This window comes from Genypterus blacodes, unplaced genomic scaffold, assembly GCF_046128005.1.
Source record: "Genypterus blacodes isolate CSIRO-AG114 ecotype Tasmania unplaced genomic scaffold, CSIRO-AGI_Gbla_v1 ptg000058l_1, whole genome shotgun sequence".
NCBI classification, from domain to species: Eukaryota; Metazoa; Chordata; class Actinopteri; order Ophidiiformes; family Ophidiidae; genus Genypterus; species Genypterus blacodes.
The window spans coordinates 4,938,338-4,962,500 of record NW_027466870.1 but is presented as its reverse complement, the minus strand read 5'-3'; the positions used below and the strand labels follow the sequence as shown (position 1 = coordinate 4,962,500).

General features: G+C 46.1%; 4 protein-coding genes across 4 annotated transcripts in view; 2 read left to right on the top strand and 2 right to left on the bottom strand.

The window, feature by feature from the left end:
- The window catches only part of prrg1 (proline rich Gla (G-carboxyglutamic acid) 1), a 3,563-nt gene extending 281 nt beyond the window's left edge, over window positions 1-3,282 (top strand). Inside the window, exons 2-4 of the mRNA XM_076153408.1 lie at window positions 492-532; window positions 1,615-1,775; window positions 2,603-3,282. Coding sequence (XP_076009523.1) covers window positions 523-532; window positions 1,615-1,775; window positions 2,603-3,058 — 627 coding nt within the window. The 5' untranslated portion in view covers window positions 492-522 and the 3' untranslated portion in view covers window positions 3,059-3,282. The remainder of the gene's footprint in view (window positions 1-491; window positions 533-1,614; window positions 1,776-2,602) is intronic.
- A 1,682-nt stretch (window positions 3,283-4,964) lies between these two features.
- On the bottom strand, window positions 4,965-9,319 carry cpox (coproporphyrinogen oxidase). The gene is made up of 7 exons (XM_076153486.1): window positions 8,619-9,319; window positions 8,070-8,213; window positions 7,758-7,868; window positions 7,364-7,505; window positions 6,919-7,137; window positions 6,161-6,265; window positions 4,965-5,937 (listed from the first exon to the last, which is right to left on the bottom strand). Exons 1-7 carry the CDS (start codon window positions 9,166-9,168, stop codon window positions 5,853-5,855), a joined length of 1,356 nt encoding a protein of 451 aa, XP_076009601.1. The 5' UTR covers window positions 9,169-9,319; the 3' UTR covers window positions 4,965-5,852.
- Window positions 9,320-10,711: 1,392 nt separating this feature from the next.
- ccdc181 (coiled-coil domain containing 181) lies at window positions 10,712-15,050 on the top strand. The gene is made up of 6 exons (XM_076153201.1): window positions 10,712-10,861; window positions 11,858-11,968; window positions 12,350-13,348; window positions 13,442-13,588; window positions 13,691-13,848; window positions 14,301-15,050. Exons 2-6 carry the CDS (start codon window positions 11,867-11,869, stop codon window positions 14,470-14,472), a joined length of 1,578 nt encoding a protein of 525 aa, XP_076009316.1. The 5' UTR covers window positions 10,712-10,861; window positions 11,858-11,866; the 3' UTR covers window positions 14,473-15,050.
- A 126-nt stretch (window positions 15,051-15,176) lies between these two features.
- p3h2 (prolyl 3-hydroxylase 2) overlaps window positions 15,177-24,163 on the bottom strand; it is a 43,948-nt gene continuing 34,961 nt past the window's right edge. Inside the window, exons 4-15 of the mRNA XM_076153200.1 lie at window positions 23,257-23,388; window positions 20,979-21,106; window positions 18,922-19,011; window positions 18,431-18,471; window positions 18,168-18,259; window positions 17,854-17,981; window positions 17,567-17,662; window positions 17,297-17,447; window positions 17,050-17,167; window positions 16,873-16,948; window positions 16,623-16,763; window positions 15,177-16,458 (exon numbers count right to left, since the gene is read on the bottom strand). Of these exons, the coding sequence (XP_076009315.1) occupies window positions 16,366-16,458; window positions 16,623-16,763; window positions 16,873-16,948; window positions 17,050-17,167; window positions 17,297-17,447; window positions 17,567-17,662; window positions 17,854-17,981; window positions 18,168-18,259; window positions 18,431-18,471; window positions 18,922-19,011; window positions 20,979-21,106; window positions 23,257-23,388 (1,286 nt within the window). The 3' untranslated portion in view covers window positions 15,177-16,365. The remainder of the gene's footprint in view (window positions 16,459-16,622; window positions 16,764-16,872; window positions 16,949-17,049; window positions 17,168-17,296; window positions 17,448-17,566; window positions 17,663-17,853; window positions 17,982-18,167; window positions 18,260-18,430; window positions 18,472-18,921; window positions 19,012-20,978; window positions 21,107-23,256; window positions 23,389-24,163) is intronic.

The following is a 24,163-nucleotide window of genomic DNA, read 5'->3' as shown; positions in this document are numbered from 1 at the left end:
GCAGCTCCATCCCGCTCACAGAATAACAACAAACACGGAGAGTTTAAACTGATATGGCGGCTTTAATTGTGTATTCCTCGTCTCTTTGTGTTGTTATTGTGAATGTTAATGGGGCGGCGGCGCTGTGGTGGTGCTGTTGCCGCCAGGGTTTTCTATTTTGGGTCTGAGCCCGTATTCCCGTAACACATCCATGCGTAAAACTGGTCAGCAACGACCGCCGCCATTGGTCACCGACCAGTGAATGCATCACGTTAACAGCAGCACCGCCTGTTACTGTAAACCCTTTAGTCAGGATGCGGTTTAACGTCTAATTCATCCTTAATATCCAAATAAGAGTGGATGCGTTGACTAATATATGTTTTCCATCATTACTGTCGCTTTAAATGAGTGTTTTGACTTAAAATATCACAAATGAATGTGTTAATTATTGTTTATAAACTGGTGCCAGCAGGTACAAAGTGATCTCACCTGTCATGTTTAATGTTCTACAGATAAGGCACCCCAAACACACCTGCAGGGATCATGGGGAGTGGTAAGTTTAATGATGATCTCGCTCTCCTTTTTCTTCATCTCTCAGCTATTTCGCTTAAAAGTTTACTTTGAACTTCTCCTCTGAAAGTCAACACTGCCGCCCCCGGGGCCTCTGATCTGTTTGCTGTGGCCTCCAGCATTTATCAGCTGAGTGAATGTGAATGTGATATTTCAGGTTTTGTCTGTTGTCTTTAGCAAACAGGTCCCATTCTGGCCTTGTGGGTTTTCTTCCTTTCCGACCTTTCCCCCTTGTCATCCATCATTTTTCACGCTGTTAGTTAAACGCGATCCCGTGGTTTTGAGTCACAAGGAGTCCAGGATTCCTTCTCCTTTTTCCCCTACATAAACTCAGACTTCTCATCCCTGAGGCCTTTTGTGACAGCTTGTGTACAGTTGCGTCTCCTGCGTTTATGTTGTGATCTTGGGTTTGCCAAACAGAGGGCAGCTTGTTCACCGCGCTCACTTCATTCCTCTGGTTTCTCTTATCCAGCCCAGGGATGGACGCTGAAATCAAAGGAGCTTTTGTTTTTATGCAGAAATGCAGTTAGTGGGCTCTGGGCAGCGTTCAGCTCAGCTCGTCTGGCTTTGTTTCACTCCCTCGCGCTCTCTTTCACTCTTTCCTTCTGCATATCTATCCTCCATTTGGCTCGGGGAGGAAGAGCAGTCGCCCTAGAGTTTGAAAGGTTCCTGGTTTGAACTGAACCCCTCTAGCTGCTGCTCCTGATGTGCAGGTTGGCGCCGTGCGTGGTGTGAACGGGTCAATATGAGGTCACACTGTAAAGCACTTTGGATAAGAGCAGTAGTTCAGTCCTCACTTTGTTTAATTTCATAACCCTTTATTTCCTGTTCACCCTCTTCCTCTTCATGACTCACTCCACTCTCCTCCCTCTCTTCATCGTGTCATGCGCTCTCCCCTTTGTTATCATAATTAACTTATTCTCTTTCCCACTCATCTCTGCATCTCTCACTTCTTCCTCTCCTCTCACTGATCCGTCCTTTGTCTCTCTCTCTCTCTCTCTCTCTCTCTCTCTCTCTCTCTCTCTCTCTCTCTCCCTCCCTCTCTCGTCTCGTCCTTCCCCTCAGTGTTCCTGCCGGCGGACGTGGCCCACTCGGTGCTGCGGCGGCTGCGCAGGGCCAACTTCCTGCTAGAGGAGATGAAGCAGGGCAACATCCAAAGGGAGTGCCGCGAGGAGATCTGCACGTACGAGGAGGCGCGGGAGGCATTCGAGAACGACGAGAAGACGGTGAGGGGAGGAGAGGAGAGGAGACACACACACCAGGGCCGCGAGCCCAAATAGAGAAGTAGAGCACATTAAAACCCTGGCACCAGTGTGAGGTTATGAGCAAGCAGGCAGGAACTCGACAAAGGGAGCGTTGAGTTGTTATGACAGGAGTGCAGGATGAGTTGGATATGAGCTCCCAGGCTTCCCTGCCAGTGGCCGACACGTTCCAACCTCCCACAACACAACAGCACAAACTGTAAACTCCCTTATGCTGCTTAAATCTTATGATTAATTATTGCTCTTGGTCCGACCAGTGGCCAACTGGCCGAAGGTCCCCGAGCCCAGGGCCCAGAGCCAGAGCTCCGATCCAGAACGGAGATCCAGGCCTGTGCCCCACATCGCCCAGGCTGGAGAGTAATTCAGTAATTTAAGCACTATTCTTTATTGTTATTGTGTCCAGCAGTGAAACTCGACTCCAAGAGTGGTAGCTTGTAGAATGTGGGTGGTTTTTCAGGAAGTGATCCTTATCAGCAGGAAGAACAGTCCAGCACATGCCAGGGAAGGAGACGGATTTGTAAAACTATTGTGAAATCCCGGAGAGCAGCGTCACACAGATGGACACGCACAATCATGCGGCGGCTTTGTTTGGGCGTCGTTGTGCGGCCTTTGTGTCGCAGTAATCCAGATATAAAGTGTCCTCACACTGGGCGCTGTGTATTCTACCTTGGGGCTTTGCAAATGCTTTTGTTTTGTTTTTGGCATTTAACTGATGACCATTCAGTCTTTACAGGACTAGAAGTTCCTGATCTCTTGATGCTTTGACGTCACGCATGTCTGCTTTTCCACAGAGACGTTTCTGGGAGGAGTACGTCAGGGAGAGCAGCCCGGCCGGCGGCCTGGAAACTGTGGTCGGCGGCGTCCACTCTCTCTACCTGATCGTGCCGTTGGTGCTGGTGGTGCTTCTCATTGCTGCCGTGGCGATCACCGTGTGGCGCTGCCACTCTCGCAAGCGCTCACAGCGCAGCCCCAGCCTGGGACACTCCCATCACGACCACGCCCTGTCCGTGGTCTCTATGGACCATTGGGGGAGGGATTACCACCACGGTGACCATTCAGAGCTCAGCGCCCACAGCAGCCCAGCCTATCCAGGCTCAGAGCTCACGTCGGGGAGAGGAAGCGCCGGAGACCCGCCGCCATCTTACGAGGAGGCCGTGGGCCACACAGACGTCCAGATAGAGACGGAACCGCCGCCACAATATGAGGATATAGTCAACACCAGCACTACCACTGTCAACGGGAAGTGAAACAAGTAGCTGCCTCTCATCACCACGCCAACAAACGCCCAAAGCCACACTGAGAGCCAAGTCTCCTCATTCAGCACCGATGTTGTGGCATCACCAGCCTTCCCTCTCTACACACCAGACACCATTAACTGTCGAGTCAATGGACTAATGCAACCGTTGCTGAAGCCAGCGCTGCTGAAACTTGCACTAACCTTTCACCAAGGAGCTGAAGCCACAGCAGGAAATGATGCAATACCAAAACAAACCAACACCTCTGCTGACCTTCCTCCAGCTGCATCTGTGCCGCTTCACTCATCCGGCCCAAGCTGCGTGAGTGAGAAGGATGAAGAGCGCAAAAGGAAAGCTATGACGTCATTGTTGCGAGGGGTTGCACTGATACACGATCTCAACTTCAGCATCGTCACACATCGACGTATTCGCCCGTTTACACATTCACGCCATTGGACAACAGAATTAGTGAACCCCGACTAATGATCCACTCATTTTGCCAAACCGATGCATCAGTCTAAGCCCTGTTTACTCTTTCTGTTTGGAATGCTTTGGAAGTGAACTTTAAGGCCATGTGTTTCTATAAGGAGTGGTGAAACGTGTTTTTGGTGTACGTGTATCCTGTGTGTGTGTGTGTGTGTGTGTGCTTCAATTTGGTTCATGCATGCAGCTTGGTATCTACACGTGAAGTGAGGTCACCCCCGGTTACCGTCCGTTAAAGGGGACTCCAGCAGTTGTGCTCCTCTGTGACATCACCAGGGTTTCTTCCCGCCGTGCTGCAGTGGAGCTCAACTACGAATCCGGGTTTGGAAGCTTGAGCGACGGCACTACAGCTGCTCTGTAGCAGCTCTCACGTGAGCAGTGAACTAAATTTGGCGTGAGGCCGACCTGTGGAGTCGCTCTAGAGCGGACGGTTGCCCGCTGACCCATATTCACGCGGTCGCTCAGCTGGCGTTTGCTCAGCTTCTGCTTTTACTGTGAAAGTGCATTCTTCCCTACTGTTTCCCCCCCTAAAGCCAGATGTGACTGTATACTATAGAGCTACAGATGTTGTTTTTAATGCTGTGCTGCTTTCACTCACATTGAATCTCCTTCAGAAAGGTTTGAAGCCGCTCAGTAGATGTGAGAGTAGGAGTGCCTTGCACAGGAACGTGGCACAGAAAGCAAAACACAGCAAAAGAGATTAGAGAGGAGAGATGAGAGATGATTGGGGGTCCGGGGGTCCATGTTAAGCATGTGTCATGTAATTGTATATAGGTATGTATATTATATGTGTGTGGGTGTGCGTGTGTGTGTGTTTTTACTGCTTGGTAAAGTGGTGACTGCACTTGTACTAATGTAACTATGATCAGTGGATGAATGAAGGCACTTTGTTGAAGCTCAAATTGAGCTGTTTAATGAATACTAGGACAGATTCTGCTCCGGCGTCTTTCAGCGTCACGATGTCGCCGTAATCCTCTGACAAGAAGTGCTCATCATCATGTTTATGCAAAAATTGCTGCATACTTCTAAACACCAAATATATCTGACTAACGTTCACCGATGCAGAGAGACGTCACGGTTCTGTTCTGTACACCGCAGACTTTGAGCACTGATTCTTCTATTTTGTGAGTTGACCTGTGTACCTCAGCACTTGCAATGACCTTGAAACGAGTTGTGCTGGTAGGAGTAGCCATTTTGTTAGGCTCAGTTGTCGTACTGTTACTTACACAGCCCTGTTTTTACATTGCCTTATGAAACAAAAACGTTAAACCTTTGAATAACGTTAATGCAAGGGAATTTATAATAAAACATTTCAAATGTGCCACAGGTTTCTCAGTGTGTGTCTCTGAAATTACACAACAACACAACACACTCATGACCTTATTTAGAAGCATGTTGACTTTCCTACATCATAGAACGCAGAACACAGCTGAGCTTTGGTAAAATTGACTTTTTATTTGACAAACTGATGTTCCTGAAGCTACCAAACATTACAGATATGAACAGGAAATGACAGGAAAGACATGTGTATCCATGTCACTGTGCAGGGGAAGACTTCTTACGGTTCAATATTCATTAATTGTGAGCTAAATGTGAGATAATGGTTCAGTTTTAAATGCAGAGATCTTCTACATTAAAGCTTTGCCCTCTGTTTGTAAACAGGTGCATCATAATGGGACGTTCCACTCTCCACTCAGCCACCTGACATGATTCACATCCATGCTGTCTCTCTGTCGTTCACTGCTCTACAAACAAAGCCAGCAGAGTAGAGAGTGACTCATTAACCACAAGCCAACCACACACTAAAATACACTGATGAACAAGACTGAGGATCCAGGCTTTAGATGGCTAACATGGCCTCTGATGGGAGCAGATGCAATCAAACACAGATTCATTTAAGCCACACACACACACACACACACACACACACACACATAGTGGCTGAGTTCATTCCTTCTTTCCCTTCCAGTGCTTTATTAAGGTTTACAGACTGATGACAGCTTCAAGTAGAGCAGAGCCACATTTAGCTCGGGTATAAAAAAAGCACAGCTAGAGTGAGAGATGCAAACATGATTTAAAAAGGAGAGGGGATGATGCAAAACAACAACAGCCACCTGGGAAGTTCATTATGTGGTCGAGCATTGGTTTGCCTCATAGTGCAATAATGGGATTCCACTGTGACTGCGTTAACAAGACGGATAAGCAAAGTCACGCTAAACGTGACAGCAGGAAGTGTAGCGTACAAAAATGGGGGAGGAAACGCTGGCTGCCGTCGCCGACACACACAAACACACACGCTGAGGTTGAGCCTGGAGCTGCATGGTCACACCCACTCCTTAGGGTTTCGTAACACGTCCAGCATCTGGGCCTCCTGGGTGCCTTTAGCAGGCTCGTGCATGTACTCCCACCTGGGGACAAGAGGCCAGCCTGGTCACCAAGGAAACGCGCACACACACACACACACACACACACACACACACACACACACACACACACACACACACACACACACACACACACACACACACACACACACACACACACACACACACACACACACACACACACACACACACACACACACACACACACACACACACACACAGGGGACTTGGTGGTGCTTCAGCTTACCTGGCGGTGAGGGGGAGGGACATGAGGATGCTTTCGATCCTGGAGCCAGGAGTGGCTAGGCCAAACTTCACTCCCCTGTCGTACACCAGATTGAACTCTACATACCTACGACACACACACACACACAAATAGAACCCTGATGCAGTCACATGGCTTTACATGGGCGATAATAAAGTGCAGACGGGGCTTCTCATACGACATGTTCCACCTCTGAGCAAACCAAGACATATACTGCACTTCTCCGCTGTGCCACCAGAGGGCGCTCCCACCATTACATTGGTGGTATCACAGTTAGAGGACCAACAATGTTTGAAACACTGAGAGCTTTCTGTTCCTCACACCAGGGTGGAGCATGTTAGGGGATCGTAACCAAGGATTTGATTTTCAAACCCTTTATTAAATCACACATTCTTTACATTTCTGCAAACAAAATCCCATCCAGAGCCAATCCCAGGTGGCATTGAACAGATTTTCCAATCAGCAGATTTATGAATGTGGTTTGCTTCTTTACAACAGCTACAGTTTCCCAGTCACAGTTACAGAATGAAGATCTAATGCAAATCTGTTCTATGACTCAGATACTGTGTGTAGTATTAGACCGCCACTTTTGCTGTGGTGTAACAATAAAAGTGCAAGTTTAGCCTTTGTAAACAGGTTGTTATTTTCTGTATCAAAGCTCAAAGCCTAAGATCTATACTATAAAGTCCCTGACAGCCACAGGCTCTCTGGAGGAACCTGACCTGTGTCCTGGCACTCACCTGCCTCGTCGCACTTGCTGCCAGTCTTTCTCCTCTGCGGTGACGGGGTCGTTCAGGTGTTTCTGTACGATGGGCAGGTAGCAGGGGACCACTGTGCTGGCACAGCTCTTCACAAACCCGAAGGCCTCCTCTTGAGTAGGGGAGTCCAGGTCGTCGAAGAAGATCCCCCCTATGCCCCGGGTCTCTCCTCTGTGGCGGATGTAGAAGTACCTGTCACACCTACAGGCCAGGAGAGACAAAGAACAGTTAACTATGGTATCAGGCAGTGTGTGTAACACTTAGTATGTGTTTGAGTCGAGTAAGAAGTTCCATTGAGGAGAATAACATCTTAAACCAAGAATGTGGGGTCAAGCAAGATATCAACATCTTAACGTTAAGGACACACCCACACCCACACACACCAGCACGGCGATGTCACACGTAGGGACGCCCACAGAAACCGTACCATTTCTTGAAGTCGGGGTAATACTGAGGGTGATGTTGGTCACAGGCCTCCTTCAGTGTGTTATGGAAGTGGAAGGCGTCTTCCTTATTTACATAAACGGGAGTGAGGTCTGTGCCTCCGCCGAACCACCACTGCTTAGAGCCTGAACACACACACACACACACACACACACACACACACACACACACACACACACACACACACACACACACACACACACACACACACACACACACACACACACACACACACACACACACACACACACACACACACACACACACACGGAAGAGGGAGACAAGGGTTATCATTCAGCCACACACTCAATAGCGTCACTGATGGCAAGACACAAACGGTCGACGTCAAGAAGTCACAAACGCGCACACACACTCACCATCTTCCTCTTCAATCTCAAAGTATCTGTAGTTGAAGTGAACGGTGGGGATGTGGGGGTTCTTAGGGTGAATGACCGAGCTCACACCCATGGCACAGAAAGGCAGCTTACCTGGGAGGAAACACGGATCAATGGATGGAACTGCCAAGGAAATGTGTGTTCAGACACCCACAACCACATGAATACTGAAGTAATACTCATCTACAATCTGAATGTGAAATGAGTACAGATCTGTTGTGTCACACACACAACTAGACACACTGCACACTGGCCTTATGTCCATTTGTAAATAAGTAGGTCAGAGGAGCTCACCATCTTTCCCTTTGAGAACTTTCCCTCTGCTCCTCATCTGCCTGGCAGCTTCTTCTGTCAGGTTCCCAAACACCACAGACACGTTCACACCGGCCTTCTCAAACACCTTTCCATCCTGCATCACACAGCTGATTCCTCCACCACCTGACACACATACACAGGAACACACAACATTAAAATACAGTAGAAAACAGAGTTGTTTCTTATGTTGGTACAAATCATTTATGCAATTTAGCTTTGTAACCTAACCTTGTGGAGTATTTCCTCTTTTGAGTCTTCTGAGAAAATGAGCCTGACTTATTATTATTTTAAACATTTAAGCATTAGGGTGGATCTCTATAATGAGTTATGAGCTGTAAACATCAGCACAGCATGATAAAAAATATATAAATAACAGCTTAACATAACATTTTAAAATATATTGATCCAGAATCTGCAAAAAAGGCCAACATCAGCTTGCGCCTATATTATTGTAGCTTTGTTGTTACCAGGCTTTGCAGACACTGAACGCACCACCATGGACCCTTCAGGTATCACACACTTCCTCACCTTCCTTCCTCTCCCACCGATCCACCTTAAACGTCCCTCCGTCCACCTCCTCCAGGGCTCTACAGAACTCGGCCTGCGTCTCCATGATCATCATCTCCATTCTCGTCCGCATCTCCTCTGTCCTCCCCTGCAGCACGTCGATGTCGGTGACGGGAGGAGACATGAAGCCCCTGCATCTCTCCAGGACGCCCGCCTCAGCCTCCTTCGCTACCAGAGGGAGCCTCGCTTCCATCTCAGCCCGCTGAAAGTGGCTGGCGTTGGCCATGAACCCTGCTACTGCCGCTGCTGCCGTCACCGCCGCGGCACCGCTGAGCAGCAGGGCTCCCCTTCTGGCTCGCCCGGGCGCGGATCTGCCTGCGGTCCCGTGGGACATGAACCGTACCCCGGTACCCCTGGAAAACCATCTCGTTCCCGGATTCGAAGTCAGCCGGCGTACCGTGGAGCTGTGGACGGAGGGCAGCGGAAGGTCCTTACCTACCAGACCTTTTAAACGAGACGCCAAACAGCGTCCTGTCATTTTGTGTACCGTATAAAAAGCAATGGCCGCCATGGGCGAGAGTCAAACATACAGCAGTTGTAATCTCGGAGTGCAGCGCCTGTTAGCAGTTAATCTTCATTCCGTAACTACTAAAATACTATCAGAAGTTTGCATACGTGATATCAGTCATGTTGCAGGTTAGGGGGGCGTGTGGTAAACGGTGCGTTTGGGGCCTCACGGGAATTGTCGTTCTTCATCTTATATGGCGCTTTTCACTCAGAACAATAGTTGACTGTAGTGAACATCAACATCCATGATGCAACGCGCGTCTACTTTTTTTTATAGGCGCGCTGTATTCATGTACTCGTTTGCTCCGCCTTTGGTGTGGAAATATCGCCAGGAATAGTTGTACATAAATGTTTCATGTCATGAAACTCACAGGGATCTCCAGAACTTAAAATAAATGAATAATAATAATTCCCTTGTACACACTCCATGAGCAGGTTTTTTTTCATATTGAGGAAGAAAAGAGGACTCCTGGACAGGATGTTATAAGTCAATGATTTTGTATTTTGTTGACCTGTCCATGGTAAACCTTGTAGACCTGGATGACACACAGAAGAATTTAGTTAAACTTTAACTTGCAGGGGCCCGTCTTTGTCGCTATCTTGTGATAGAAGTCTGAATTGCAGTTCAAAAAACATGGCTTGATTAATAAATGTATAGTTTTACATTTCGTAAAGTTACAGCACAGTTTGTGGATGTATTTTTTTTATTTGTGAAGTACCTTGTTATTCCCCCATAGTAGACCCCGCTCATTCATTTAAAAATAAACCATGGAATCAACTTTATCAAATTCTTATTTTAACATTTGTTAATGATTTGGAAAGGAAATATGATATAATTCGCGAACTAACCATTTGGAGCTCTCATTTCCGTTTACTTTGTTTTATTTTGTGTTTGTCTGTCTTTGTCGATTTTCAACGGGACTTTGTGAACTGGTGGGACATTATGCACTGGACACAATATTCAAATAATATAGCAAATGTACAAAAATAAATAAATAAATACCAGTCAGCAAAGTTGCTATTAATTCCTGTAATTGTTATTTAATGTTGTTGTTCTGTTCAGAGCTCACGTCACATCTCATAAAATGTTTATAGTAGAAACGTCTGACGTAGCTGCAGGATTGTTAAACTTTGAACACACAATAGGCAGAAATTTCAAGAAAAGTCAGTTACATAGTGGGGGAAACGGAAATTGTGTGTTTTGGAATGTACATCTTAAAAGTATGTTGAACATGTGAGATAACAGTATTCCAAATGAACCTAAGAACAAATCCAATATCCATTTAGCTTATAATAATTCTTGCATTAGAATAACCGTTGCGTTTTTTATGATATATCTCTAAATCTACTATAATATAAAATACAAAATAAACAGTTTTTCAGAGTAGTGGATCGTTTGGATGCTCTCCTCTTCTTTGCGTGCTTTTCGTGGAGATTTTATAAGCTGTGTTGTGAGTTCTCTGGGCATGCGCATACATGAAAGCGTGTTGTGCGTCTCTATGACGACGGGCACCAATAAACCCTTTAGTGCTGGACGGGGGACTACAAGCAGATTATGTGCGCACAGGTTCGCCTCCACAGACCAGCAGACACTATGTGGGACACTCACCGACACCACTAGGATTCAAACAACCCGACTGGATGCGTTTCCCCCATCAGCTTTCTGCTCCACACGAACACTGCGAAACCCGGAGGAGGTGAGTTTACCGTCAGGCATGTTGTCTGCTATCATTTCACTTCAAACACATTATTTTATTTAGATTTTACGGTTGTTTACGGGTGTAAACACATCTGAACGGTGTCTGTGTCATCTTATCCTATAGCCCTGACATATAGAAGTCTGCTGTAGAAGTATTGATTCCATACATTAATATAACATGTTCCAGCAGGAGAGAGTGGATCAATTCACTACAAATAATAACAGTTCAAACAGAATGGGAGTTACATTCAGTTTTATATAACTCCTATGACATTTCTGTAGTGTGGGAAGTGAGGATGACCAAGTTGGTGTTTGGGATCATTTGTGATTGTGTAGTGAATACAGGATAGGATGTCACTATGTTAACCCTTTATAACCTCAACACAACACATGTGAGTGGACAGACACTGATGAACATTTATTTTTGACTGACTGTCCCTGAGTCAAAGACTTTAAGTGGCTTCATCTAAACTCCCTCATAATGAGACTTGGACATGTAAGCTCATGTCTGGGGGTATGTTATTGTCCTTAACATGATGATTTAAAGTGCACCGTCATACTTATGTAGTCTTTATTCTATGCAGGTTGCAGACTCTGTTGGTAAAATGATTGTTTGATAGTAAGAATCTAATATGTGGTCCTTCCCTTGCCTGCTTGTTTTTTCACCAAGGCAACAAGATATGACAAGATCATAAAATAAACATCAATCAAATCCAATATGAATCATAATCCTAATGAATATGCAGAGATGTGAACCATGATAGGAGATCTAGATGAGCCATTAGTTTGGAATACATCTTTTCTTAGACCAGAGAGTTTGGCCAGGGAACATCAGCAAGAACACCGAATGAGTTAGGAATCATCCTCTGGGGTTCACACATTATCATATGTAATCTGCCACCAGTCGTTGCCAAGATACCGAGCGACCTACATCAGTACTGTCAGGCCCTGTCGAAACACTGACTTTGGCCGCCTGACTCTGTCTTTCTCCTAGTGGTGAAATATGAGCGAGGCAGCCGGCAGAAAGTCCCAGGAGGAGTACGAGGATGACTTTGAGAAGGACCTGGACTGGCTGATCAGTGAGGAAGGCCGGGGGGACGACCAGGTCAGTCACTTCTGAATCCCAACTGGACAGCTGAACAGTTTTCACTCTTTCTTTTTGTTGTTTTGTTGTTTTTCTTCTGTCACTCTTGCTCTATATTTGATCATAGTGTACTTGATGCATTCTGGGAGCTGCTGGGTCTGTGCCCCTACTCTGTGAAAGTGTGACAGTGTGTAGTGTTGAGTTACAGAAGCTGGCACGTCTCAATGTTTGCATGTGAAGCCTACAGTGACATACTTTCACTGTCTCACTGATGGGATGCATTATTGATCCACACAACTACACATGTCTGCTATCACACATATTACCTTTGCACTAATTACCTTCTAGGGGCTGATCTTGCTCTTTAATTCACATGTCAGTTCTAATTCCCACCCCCCACAGGGTCCCGACTACAAGGATATAGAGGCAGAAATTGACAAAGAACTGGAGGAGGATGAGAAACAATCTGGAATGAAAGAGAAGAAGAAGAAGGAAGAGAAGAGAGGCAAAGGAACAGCAGAGGGGGAGGAGGATCAAGAGAGGTGGCCCTCACCCATGGAGCCACTGGAGTACGATTCAGACAGAGACAGCCCATCAAAGTCGACGGATACTGTCCCACCTCCCCCGACGTCGGATGAGCAAACAGACGAGGAGAAGAAGTACATTCTAGAGAAGATCCAGCAAGCCAATCGGGAGCTGCAGGACCAGGAACCTCCAGATATGACGCGGCGCAGGCGGCTGCACTTTAAAGACACTCTGGTGGACCTTGTGGTTCCTCCAATGCAGATTCCGAAAGATGGCGGTCCCAGTGCACAGGAAGAGGGAGAAGAGGGCAGCGAGGAAACAAACCAGGCAGAGAATGAACTTTCAGAGAAGTTGTCTGAGCTAAAGGTTTCCCCTCGGGAGGAAAGCAAAGAATCGGGTGGAGGTTCTGGCAGGGCTGAGGAGAGCAGCAAAGGAGGGCAGGAGTTGAAGGAGGGCAAGGTGCTGGTAGAGAAGGATGGGAAGTTTGACCTTGTCAGCATAAATGAGGTGGAGAGTAACGGCTTTCTGCCTCCACTCGCAAACAATTACAACAATTTGAACTCCTCCCCTCGTACCAAGGTGCACACAGTGAGCCCCAGTAAGCTCTACAAATCTTCCTCCTCTCCTCATCTCCATGCCAGCACTTCACCCTTTCTGCGTGGTATTGAACACCTCCGCGCCCCTAGACCTCCATCGCAGCCCCGGGGCAGACCCAACTCTGCCAACCACAGCCAGAGAGCCAGCCAGAGGAGAGACCCCAAGCGCCGGGTTCAGTCTGCCACTGGGACCCCGTACCTGGCCACATACACACTTACAGCCCAGCAGAAAGAGCTGCTGCAGAAGGTCCAGATGAAGAAGGAGAAACTGGCCAAAGAGGTGGGAGCTTATGGTGAGAGATGAACAGTGAAATGACAGTTACAGTCAGTTGTTTGTCATGTTTTCTTCCTACATTTGTGTCTCCCATGTCAGGCAGAGCAGAGGAAGAAGGACGAAGAAGAGCAGAAGAGACAGGAAAATGAGGTGGCATTCAAAGCGTGGCTGATAAGGAAGAGAGAGCAGCTTCAGGAGGAGAAGAGGATCCACAGAGCTCAGGAGATGGAGAGGATGAACTGTAAAGTATGGACACAGTTACAACACGGACACAGACACTGATGGACAGCCAGTTAAACATTCAGCCTTTACTTTAATGCTGGATTCATGTCTGCTCCCCCCACACAGGGAGACCCCAGTGACCCGGAGGAGGCGTTCAGGTTGTGGATGCAGAGGAAGCAGGAGCAGCAGCAGAGAGATAAACAGCTGGAGGAGCTGAAGAGGCTGGAGCAGGACACCAGCTTCCTCATGCGCAGCAAGGAGGAGTGTGAACATGCCTTCAAACTGTGAGTCAAACTAGTGCAGCGGTGCTTCAAGGCCTGTGACAACTGATAAAGGAACAAGTTCCAGATGGTGTAACTGTTTAGCAGTTTGTCCCCCCTAAGGTTTCAAAATGTAGTAAAACCTCCAATACAAAAAAAACACATTGAAAAAAAATTTAAACCCTAAAAAAAACATGTTGAGCAATAGATTTCTGTTTGATTGCTGTTTTTGTTTTTGGTAAGTGGCATTAAGAATTCTGTTACCCTGGTGACCTCTATCGGCCACTAGTAGGAATTGCAACAACATAGATAAAAGCGTATCTGCCCCTACGCTGACTCCTCTTTCCTTACAGCGGGTTGCAATCGATATAAACCATATTCAACACTCTTTGTGTTTTGTATTATGCTTATTTTGTACATAAAACATAAAACACCCAGAAACGTCCCGGTGTTTAGTCTCCTGTTTGCTCCCTCAGGTGGCTGAAGAGGAAACGCGCGGAGAAGCGCGCGGAGCAGCGGGAGGCTCGGGAGCGCGCACGCAGGTTCGTGTTGGAGGAGCGGCGTGCACGGCGCATGCGCGACCTGCTGTGCACCGTCAACGAAGCTAAACCGTTCAGGTTCAACGAGCAGCTGTCCTACCGCTTCTGATCCAGTCCGAATCAGAACACGACACTTACTGTACACAGCGTCTCTAAAACCAGATTGAGTTGTTAAATCATGGTACATTTACAGTATGAGCACAAGTCTTGGTACAGATGGTTTACTCTGTGTTTGGGTCACAAGTGTTTCTCTAATGTTTCCTCTCAGGTTTTGTTTTGTGATTTATTTTTCTGTGCTTCCCTTGATTCATCCTTCATTCTCCTTCCCACCTGTCTTTTTATATTTTTCTGTTTTGTTTGTCTGAACTGCAGTTTACCACAGTGACCTCGACTCAGCAGAGTAGTCAAGATATAACTGGGAAAATATATGAAAAACAGTGACTTAATGTGTGTTCAAATGTATTCTGGGTATTTTGTTTCCTTTCCTGTAACAACAGATGCACTTAACTCTTCAACTGAGCTCTTTGTAAACTGCAGTGCTGAGTATTTCGTTACATCCATGTATTTGCCTACGTTACTGTTCATGAATGACTCTAAAGTAGATACTGTATAGATCTATCAAGACAAGATCTATAAAAAGCTTGATGTCATCCATCTGTCTAGCACTCGAGACGTGATATGGAAACGATGAGACGGGTCATTTATCAGATTCCTCACATGAAAGGCCTTCTTATTTCTTATTGATGAATGGGAATGTTTAATGCATAACAAGTACAACACCGATGAATAAAAATAGAAAATGAAATATAAATGTTGATTGTGGAATACAATATATTTAATTTATAGGCACGTATACATAGATCCTCTTGTGTGTTACAGCATTTCATCATTAAATATCAGTCAAACAAAGACAAAAAGTGGCCAAACTCACACCACTTAATAAGAGAAAACAACAAATTACACTTAACATGTCTATTCTTTGGACTTACAGTGCATGACTCTGTCTATCTGTATCATCAACGCAAATATGAATTCTAGAATAAAAAGGATAACAAATTACAATAATATATATATTCCTTGAAACAGGAATGATTGACATCTTTTATGAAAAACATATTGAATGCCAACAGTTGCAACAGCAGCTGTGTATTATAACAAACACACACATAACAAACACACACACACATAACAAACACACACACACAAACACAAACAAATACACACCAAGATGAAAACAAATAAAGGACAAAGTAGTGTTATGACATCAGTGTCTGACTGGACACACTGAGAAAGACAGAGTGCATGTTCATAAAATCGAAAGCATACAGTATTCTAGTGTCTGTTTCTTATTGTTCCAATTATTACTGGCACTGGAAAAACACTGAATTCACGCCACACCAGCTGTAAATTGTGCGTTCTTACAGTCCAAGATGGAACCATTTTGAAGAAGGATTCAGACATTTAGAATTACTCAACACAGAAGATATCTTTGACTTTACCGTATACTGTCTTTAAATGAAACCCATAAAAACATTGAATCATGACTTTAGCCAAATTAAATATTGCAATCGTGTTAAGAAACGATACATTTTCAGTCTGCACATCCAACTACATTTCATCTTATCATCAGCTGATTGATATTATATCTAAAAATGCCTGCCAAGAACATCCCTAGCATTATTACGTTATTCTCTTTGGCTGCTTCACAGTTCAGTAAAATTGCAGATATGAGCAGAATGCTTAAACCAACCCAGCGAGTGAAATAAGGCGTTAATTGCAATTAAAGAAACTGCAACGGAACGCAGAACCAAAGCTCAAGCTCTGGCGTGTAAAGAAAAACACGAAAAAAACACATGACAGACAAGACGAGACGACAATAATATTAACCTTGCACTTCAAACAGTACAAAAATAGAATTGTTCTGATCCAAAGGTCATTCAATAAATAGTTAAAATATATGGGGAGGTTTGATTGAAGGGGGTGGAGAGGTGTGTTTGTGCGTCTACAGTTCATCTTTAGGGTTAATGCTGAGGCCCTGGTCCCACCGAGGCTTACTGTCCATGTCCTGGATCACCTCATCTGCCTGCAGTCTCTCCTGGGGGAGGAGGAGAAAAAGGGAGGGAGAAAAGAGAGGAGGAGAGGAGGAGAATGTCTGGTCTGTTATTTTTATTTGCCACATTGTGTTCGAAGCAAAAGCTGTAGCCAACATTGTTATTTGTTAATATTTGTAGTTATTGTGAAGACAGGCTAGAGATTTACCAGCTCTCTGAAGAGGGGATCCAAGGTGAACCACAGAGCCACGGCACACCGCTGCCCCCTGGTGACGGCCTTCACGCCGTGCGGGTTCTCCCCTCCTGACGAGAACCCAACCATCCTGCCACACTTTGGCTTCACCGATGCCTGGAGAAGATCACGGAGAAAGCAGAGGTTAGACTTCTCACAGTGACTGGGGTCATTCAGAATCCACTAGGGGAGCATGAAGTCAGGAGGAGGAGCTAAAGGAGCTTACCGTGAGTGTTTTGGCATCCATTTGTGTGAATATGAACTCTCCACCTTCAAAATCTCCATTTAGGTAAAGCAGTGCACTGGAAATATGAAAGCAATGGAGATCAGATCAACAAACTCAGAGGTAAATTCAGGGATATAAATGGAAGTTTGGAGTGTGTTGACCCCAGCAGACTGATACCTGTAGTCCCTGTATGTGTAGGCTGGTGCCTCCTTCCAGCACTCGTTGGCCTCGGGGTCCAGCAGACAGTTATCTGCATGGATGGGATGGCTCAGGTCGTTCCTGTGGTCTTGTTGGCCTGTGAATGAGGAACTTTAGCTTTAATGATATGTATACAGCCTTTGAGATGATAGTTATTTGCTGCCCTTATTGTAATGTAAAGGTCACATGAGTGAATGTGTCTCTTGTCTCGTCGTGTGTGAGTGACCTGTGATGGCCGTCCGGCAAACTAGGTGTGTGTAGGAGAAGTGCAGGGTGGAGTTGAGCAGGAAGTAGGACTCGATAATCCGCCTGGCTCGCTCGCTGACGTCGTAGAAGAGTCGCGCACTCTTCATTGGCACTCTGCCCTCATAACCATACTGCAGGGAAGAGAACAATGCATGAAACAGAATGTCAAACACATCACTAAGAACATACTCGGTTGAATGAATGATCGGGTTTCCACTATAGAGTGTATTTCTGTTTCCTGATGATTTACCTGCAGAGTTTTGAGGACTGTGGCTCCTTCAAACTTCTCGTTGGGGGTGTGTGGGGACATCCTCCCTCTGTAACCATCGCCTGCCATGGTGACTGACTAGAAAATCAGGGAACCAAAATCAACTCCAACTACAAGCACAAAGTCACACCCAAATACTGCATCTTAGGATAAACCTCACACAGACCTATAGATTTAAGAATGTAAACAACTAAAACCTCTAATCTGAGGTTACTGTGTTGACTGATGGCTCAAAGCTTTTCTTATTTGACTTTCTGTAAGATCCTTACATGTGCCAGGTGTCTGAGATCTGCACACTCATCCTCAGATATGACATCATCCAGCAGAACCCTCTGGGTGCCGTTCAAGGCCATGGAGTTCTGCACCAGCTGTACACCCTCATACACCAAGGGCCCACCTAGAGCAGCACAGGGGAGATAAGGCACAAGGTTATCTGAGCCTCCAAGGCAGAGAGGAGGGTGAATTTCCCCTGTGTCACATTTGACTCCTGCCTCTCCTTCATCATCTACCAAGGTCTTTAGTTTCCCTCTGACTGAATGAACGAGTGTTAAACATTCCCCCAGCTCAGGTAATGAAGGTTTACCCTCTCTGTGTTGCTGTAATGCAGTGTCAGTGGCGTTCTTCCTCTCTGAGATTGGGACGTACTCCATCCAGCCGTCTGTGCCTGAGGGAATTCTGGAGGGACACAAAACAGGAAGTGCATCTTATTGTAAAGAATCACATTTCAAGGCCCGATGAACTCTGTAGCATTCAGCACAGTTACAGAGCCAATGAATATTTAACTGACGCTCTAAGCAACAAGAAGACATATTTCAGTCTGTTTAAGAGTTCACATGTAGCCTTTACCTGTTTGAGTCCACTCTGCCACCTGTGCTGCTCCAGTAATTCTGCAAGGGAGACATTCCAAAATTAACTATTTGACTTCCAAAGGCTCTGCTAGCAAATTAAATTCAGAGGAAGCTTCTTATTCCCATCATCAGCATTTGGGCTATATTCAGATCTTCCTTGTACAAGTAACTGAAAACTCTGTAATGTCTCAGCGTGGCCAGTAGGTGGCGGTGTTGACTGAGAAGCCCGTGGTGACAGGCGGCGGTGCCAGACACCTGTTACCCAGCATCAGGGGCACATTAAGGCAGTTACACACCCAGCAGGAGCTCTGCTCTACATCACACACATGTGAAGCGGCTTCTGAATTACTGCCCACTAAATAACTATAACCTCAAGAAAAACACAAAAGTAATTTAAGACACTTGAGCAACAATAAGTACTTGTTGATCCACCTCCAGTGTTTTGTTCCCACATGAAATATGAACAGAGTGTCTCTTCTGTTTGCTCACCCCTTCAGTAAACTCCACACCCATGGTGGTGCTGCCAATCAGGAGCAGCTCCAGCTCCTGTCTGTGCCTCCTCAGGTACCATGAAGCTTTCTGTTACACACACACACACACACACACACACACACATACACACACACACACACACACACACACACACACACACACAAACACACACACACACACACACACAAAGGTTATGTTTCCACCGTTATAACAGAAGTACACACATGCCTGTTATTATCTCTGGTTGATAACATGAGTCACTGATTTAATGGCTACATAAGGAAACACTTAACATCTGTTCAGTGATTATTGAGATCCTTCTGAATGAAGAACATCTGCATCTCCTCTAATCTCTCTCTCTCCCTTTAGTTTGATTAAAAATTATTATATTTATCTATTTGAGACTTGACTCCTGATGAACACACTCTTGTTGGATAAGTGTGTATTTAAAAGGAACAGTGTGTGTACAGTTAAGATGTAATCTGTGCAATGACAGAGGGGTGATATGTGTGTAATGTGTAAGAGCTGCGTGGGGTGTGTGTGTGTGTGTGTGTGTGTGTGTGTGTGTGTGTGTGTGTGTGTGTGTGTGTGTGTGTGTGATGATAGAGAATATTACGAAACTTCACAATCCAGTAGCGTTTTTCTTGTCATGGTTACAAAAACAAAGTGCCCCCCTCTCACTCTCTCCAAGCCCCCCTGAACTCTAACAGCTCACAAATTGTTCCAGAGTTGTTGTGGGCGCTCTGACATGACTTTTCCTCTTTTTCTCCTCACTTCCTGAAAGGCAAGATTCTTTGGCAAGGAGGCTGGAGGGTCCTGGCACTGAGATTTAGGCCTCGCTAAACTAGCACCCTGAGGCTTGGAGGGGGAGCAGGACACAGAGAGAGAGAGAGAGAGAGAGGATGCGGAGGAGAGAGGAGGAGGAGGAGAGGAGAGGAGAGGAGAGGAGAGGAAGAGAGCAAGGGGCCAACGACTGCTCTGTAAACTGACAGGACTGGAAAGACTCGAGAGGTCAAAAAATGTAAGCTATGAAGGAAAAAAACTACATAGGAGCTGCAACACGTCCTCTCTGACTGTAATGAGTACCAGGCTTTCGAGGAAAAAGAGGAGAGTCTGTGTAATTCGGGATTTAAACAAGGAACCGCTTCACTTCTGGGTGCAGCTGCTGAGAAGTGCGTAGATTTGAGAGAGAGAGAGAGAGAGAGAGAGAGAAAGAGAGAGACACAGGGAGAGGAAGAGAGAGAGGAAGAGAGAGAGAGACACACACACACAGAAAGAGAGAGAGAGGGGGGAAGAGAGAGAGAGACAGAGAGAAAGAGAGAAAGAGAGAGAGAGATCTGATCTGTCTGATGATTCGCCAGCATTTACTCATTTCTCTTAATCTCCCCTCCTGGCAGCCCCTCAGCCCTTCATTAGGCCGTGTGTCACGCAGGCTGAGGTGCAAACGTACGGGCGATGAACTAATGAGGAAAACACCCGGAGAGGAACCGTGCTGTCGTACACACACTGACGTCGTAACATCGCCGTACGGCCGCCAGCTGGACGCAAAACAACAGAGTGGAAGTGAAAACGCAAATACTTAAGAGGCAACTTTTGGCCAGCGACTCGAGAGGCGACATCATCCAAGAAACACAGCAAACAGCCTGCTGCCTCCCCTCACCTCCTCTGGAAGCCTTCTACCACTTTCCTTCTCTCTCTCCTCCTCATCTATCATTTCCTCCTCAGGGTGTTAATGTCTTATTCATACAGCCAACCATCCATCTTTAAATCCATTCATACATTTCCCCATGCTGTTATTATATTCTCCTCTGGCATGTTTCTATCCCTTCAGTAAAGTTTAAAAGCTTCCTTGAGTCTTTAAACTAAACCAATAGACTCAAATGGATGAAAACAAACTCTGAGTGGAGGTAAATATGAAGATGAACCAAAATAATCACTGGAAACCCTCTGCTTACAAAAGATGAAGGTTTTTTATGTGAAACTAATTAGTTTGAGCATCGAGCCTGCAGTGGTGTTAATGTTGTTGACGCCGTGCTGTGGCGATGGTTGCTGACCTCTCGTGACGCGGCGTCGCGTCCCAGCTCCTCCCTGTAGTAATCCACATTTTCTGTCATGAACTCGTCTCCCTCGTGGAAGAGAAGGTAGGTCAGCGCACACTGCAGCGCCTCCTCCAGCCTGTCCACTGGAGAGAGAGAGAGGGAGCGAGAGAGGGAGAGGGAGAGACAGGAGGAAGGAGAGAGAGTTTACATGTGAACACAATTAAGGAGTCGTAATCTTCGGCACACAAATGGATTTTGCCAGGTGTAGACAATAAGTGTAAGTAGTGAGTGTGTGAGATTATGGAGAACATTCCAAGACCGTTAGCACAATGGAGGAGAAGCTCTGAGATAGTGGAAACACACACACACGCACGCACTCGCACACACACACACACACACACCCCCCCCCCCCCCCCCCGCCCACACACACACACACACAAATGGATGATGGATGTCAGTGTTTGTGATGAAGTGAGACAAACAGACATCAGCACTATCACAGCAGCTTAACCAGCTCAGACACACACACACACAGACACACACAGAGACACACACGTTTCCCTCCCACTCACACACATGTGCACGCATGAACATTCATTCATTTACTGGCTTGTAAAAGGAGCCGGGTTAACCGAAGCCTTCCTGTCTTGGCTGAGGCGGCGTTTCTCCGGTCAGAGCGACTCTGGAGACTGAAGCTCAGGCAAACAGAGCGACGTCGCAGAGGAGATTTTATTTAAGGAAACGGAGGCAGGAGGCAGCTAGAGCGACACGAGAGGCTGCTGAGTGATGGCAAACCTCCACAGGGGGGAGCGAGGTGTGTGTGTGTGTGTGTGTGTTGGGAGGGTAGGAAGCATCAGGGGGTTCAGTCAGCCGGGTGTAAGAACACTCAAATTACTATTTGACGGTAAGGAGGTGGAGGTGACAATCTGAAAAAGAAAAATAAGAAAATACCCCAAAAGTTATCAGAATTGTGAAAATGAAAATCCTCTAAACTGCTTTAACAAAAACTGGAGGAGAGGTCGACTGAAGGCCCTGTGTGTTTTGTCTGGAGACCCTCATGGATCCCAGTGCTGTAACTTACTTAAGCTTATAACTCATGCAGCTTTAAGAAGCTCTTTAACCTGTTTAACTCTGGGGTCTGTTAGGATCCATCAAAGGTACAGGGAACTCCAAATATCTCCTACTTACAAAAACAATGTTAAAACCACAGTTTGGATGCAAAGTACCTGTAAACCCTGAGGTTTGCAACACAGCAGGAGGTTCACTTTTACTGAATCATTAGAGAATCCCCTCATAAGCCTGGGTGAATGAGACACACACATCCTGCACTCTGTGTGTTTGCACAGATCCACTCATGCACTCTGCTGCCTCAAAGCTCCATGCTTACGGGTCATTAACTCAAATCTGGTGACCCCCCCCCCCCCCCCCCCCCCCCCCCCCCCACACACAACCCCAGCAACAGTTTGGTTTCCCAGCGATGAGCTTTGTCGTTGTGCCCACACACACACCCTTTACCCTTGAGCTTCTTTTCTTTTCACTCTTCTTCACCAACAACACAACATTGGCAGCTATACATGCACCTGAGGGTAAGCTTGGAAAATGGATACACCCTCGTCAAAGCTGCACACACACACACACACACACACACACACACACACACACACACACACACACACACACACACACACACACACACACACACACACACACACACACATGATGATACCAGCTGGGCTTTGCAATGAAACAATTTGTGCTTCTTAAAAGGGTGCAGCCGTCTGTGGATTGACTCGACCTGTCTGCAGCTCTATGTGGTCGTCTATGTTTGCTTATGACTGAGTCCCTGTATGTGCGTGTGTGTGCGTGTGTGAGTAGTGTTTCGGTGTGAGTCCCAGGGGTGTATTCGTTGTCTTTGCCTGTATTCACGCTGAGGGAAGTCAGCTGGGTGTTATAGCTCCAGATCTTCAAAAACAAAGGATTGACAGTCTGTGACTTCCTGTATTTGATGTAAGGCACAAAGACAGATTTCTGTTTTTGTGATGCTCTGTTGCTGATTGACGCGACACACCCCTGACTCAACCAGGGCCGAGTTCATTAAAGCTTTATTATCCCCCGTGTGAGGCAGATTTCCTGGGAAACTCCTCAGGCATGCAGGATGTGATGTGTGTGTGTGAGTTTGAATGATTCCAGAGACCTTGAGAGTTAACATGAGTCAGTGATAATCACCTACAGAAACTCTCCATCCTGTCTTCATGCGTTAGGACTGTGTGTTACTGTGTGTGTGGCTTCTTACCGTGGTAATAAGCAAACTGCAGGTAGTCGTAGTGCAGAGGCAGGTAGTTCTCCATGGGCGAGAGGCGGCCGGGCCGGGTGGCCAGATCTCTCACACACTCGTGCTCACAGTGCAACACCTGAGTGTAATGGTCTGCAACAAAAAGGTTCAACAATAGATCAATCAAATGAACAGCAGCACACAACCACACATAAACAGATTCATCCTTTATTGAAAATGCCTGAAAGCACAGAGTCAAATGATTTCTCTCTTACTTTAATAATCAACACTGTATAATGGAAAGAAACATAGATGGTATAATAAATGTAAAGTTCTATTCATTGTCAAAAGTCTCTATAAATATGTCATCATATGTTCCATACTAAACCTAATATTACATCTGAAAGGTTCCACTTAAAGGTGGATATCCAGTTCCACTCTCCATCCCCGATACTCCAAACCAGTAAATGTCTTCCATCAAATGAACAGTGGCCGTCGGCTTCCATTACTCCTGTTTACATTACAATTAGGTGTATTTGCATTACTCGTGGTCCAGTGAGCTCAGCTGGGACTCGGCGTGGTCTGGTGCTAATTTAAAGCACAACGCAACGCAACGCAACGCAGGCCGTTATTACAGTACGGCCACATGTCCGCAGCCATTAAGTGTTAACGCCGCTGAGCACATCTGTGTGATGTCGCTCCAGGGTTAGATGTCGCGCCGATGTTGAAGTAGTAAGTAAATTGATGACATCAGGTGTTTGACAGAAAGCAGGAGGACTTACAGGATACACTTGACAAGCTGCCAGGGATAAGATGTCAGAGTATTTCAGCCGGTCCAAAGGAAACTAACCACAGGACTAACATGATATCTAAAGCAGATTGTGTTTGGCAAAGAGCAATGGTTCTCAAACTGTGGCATGTGGTCCGA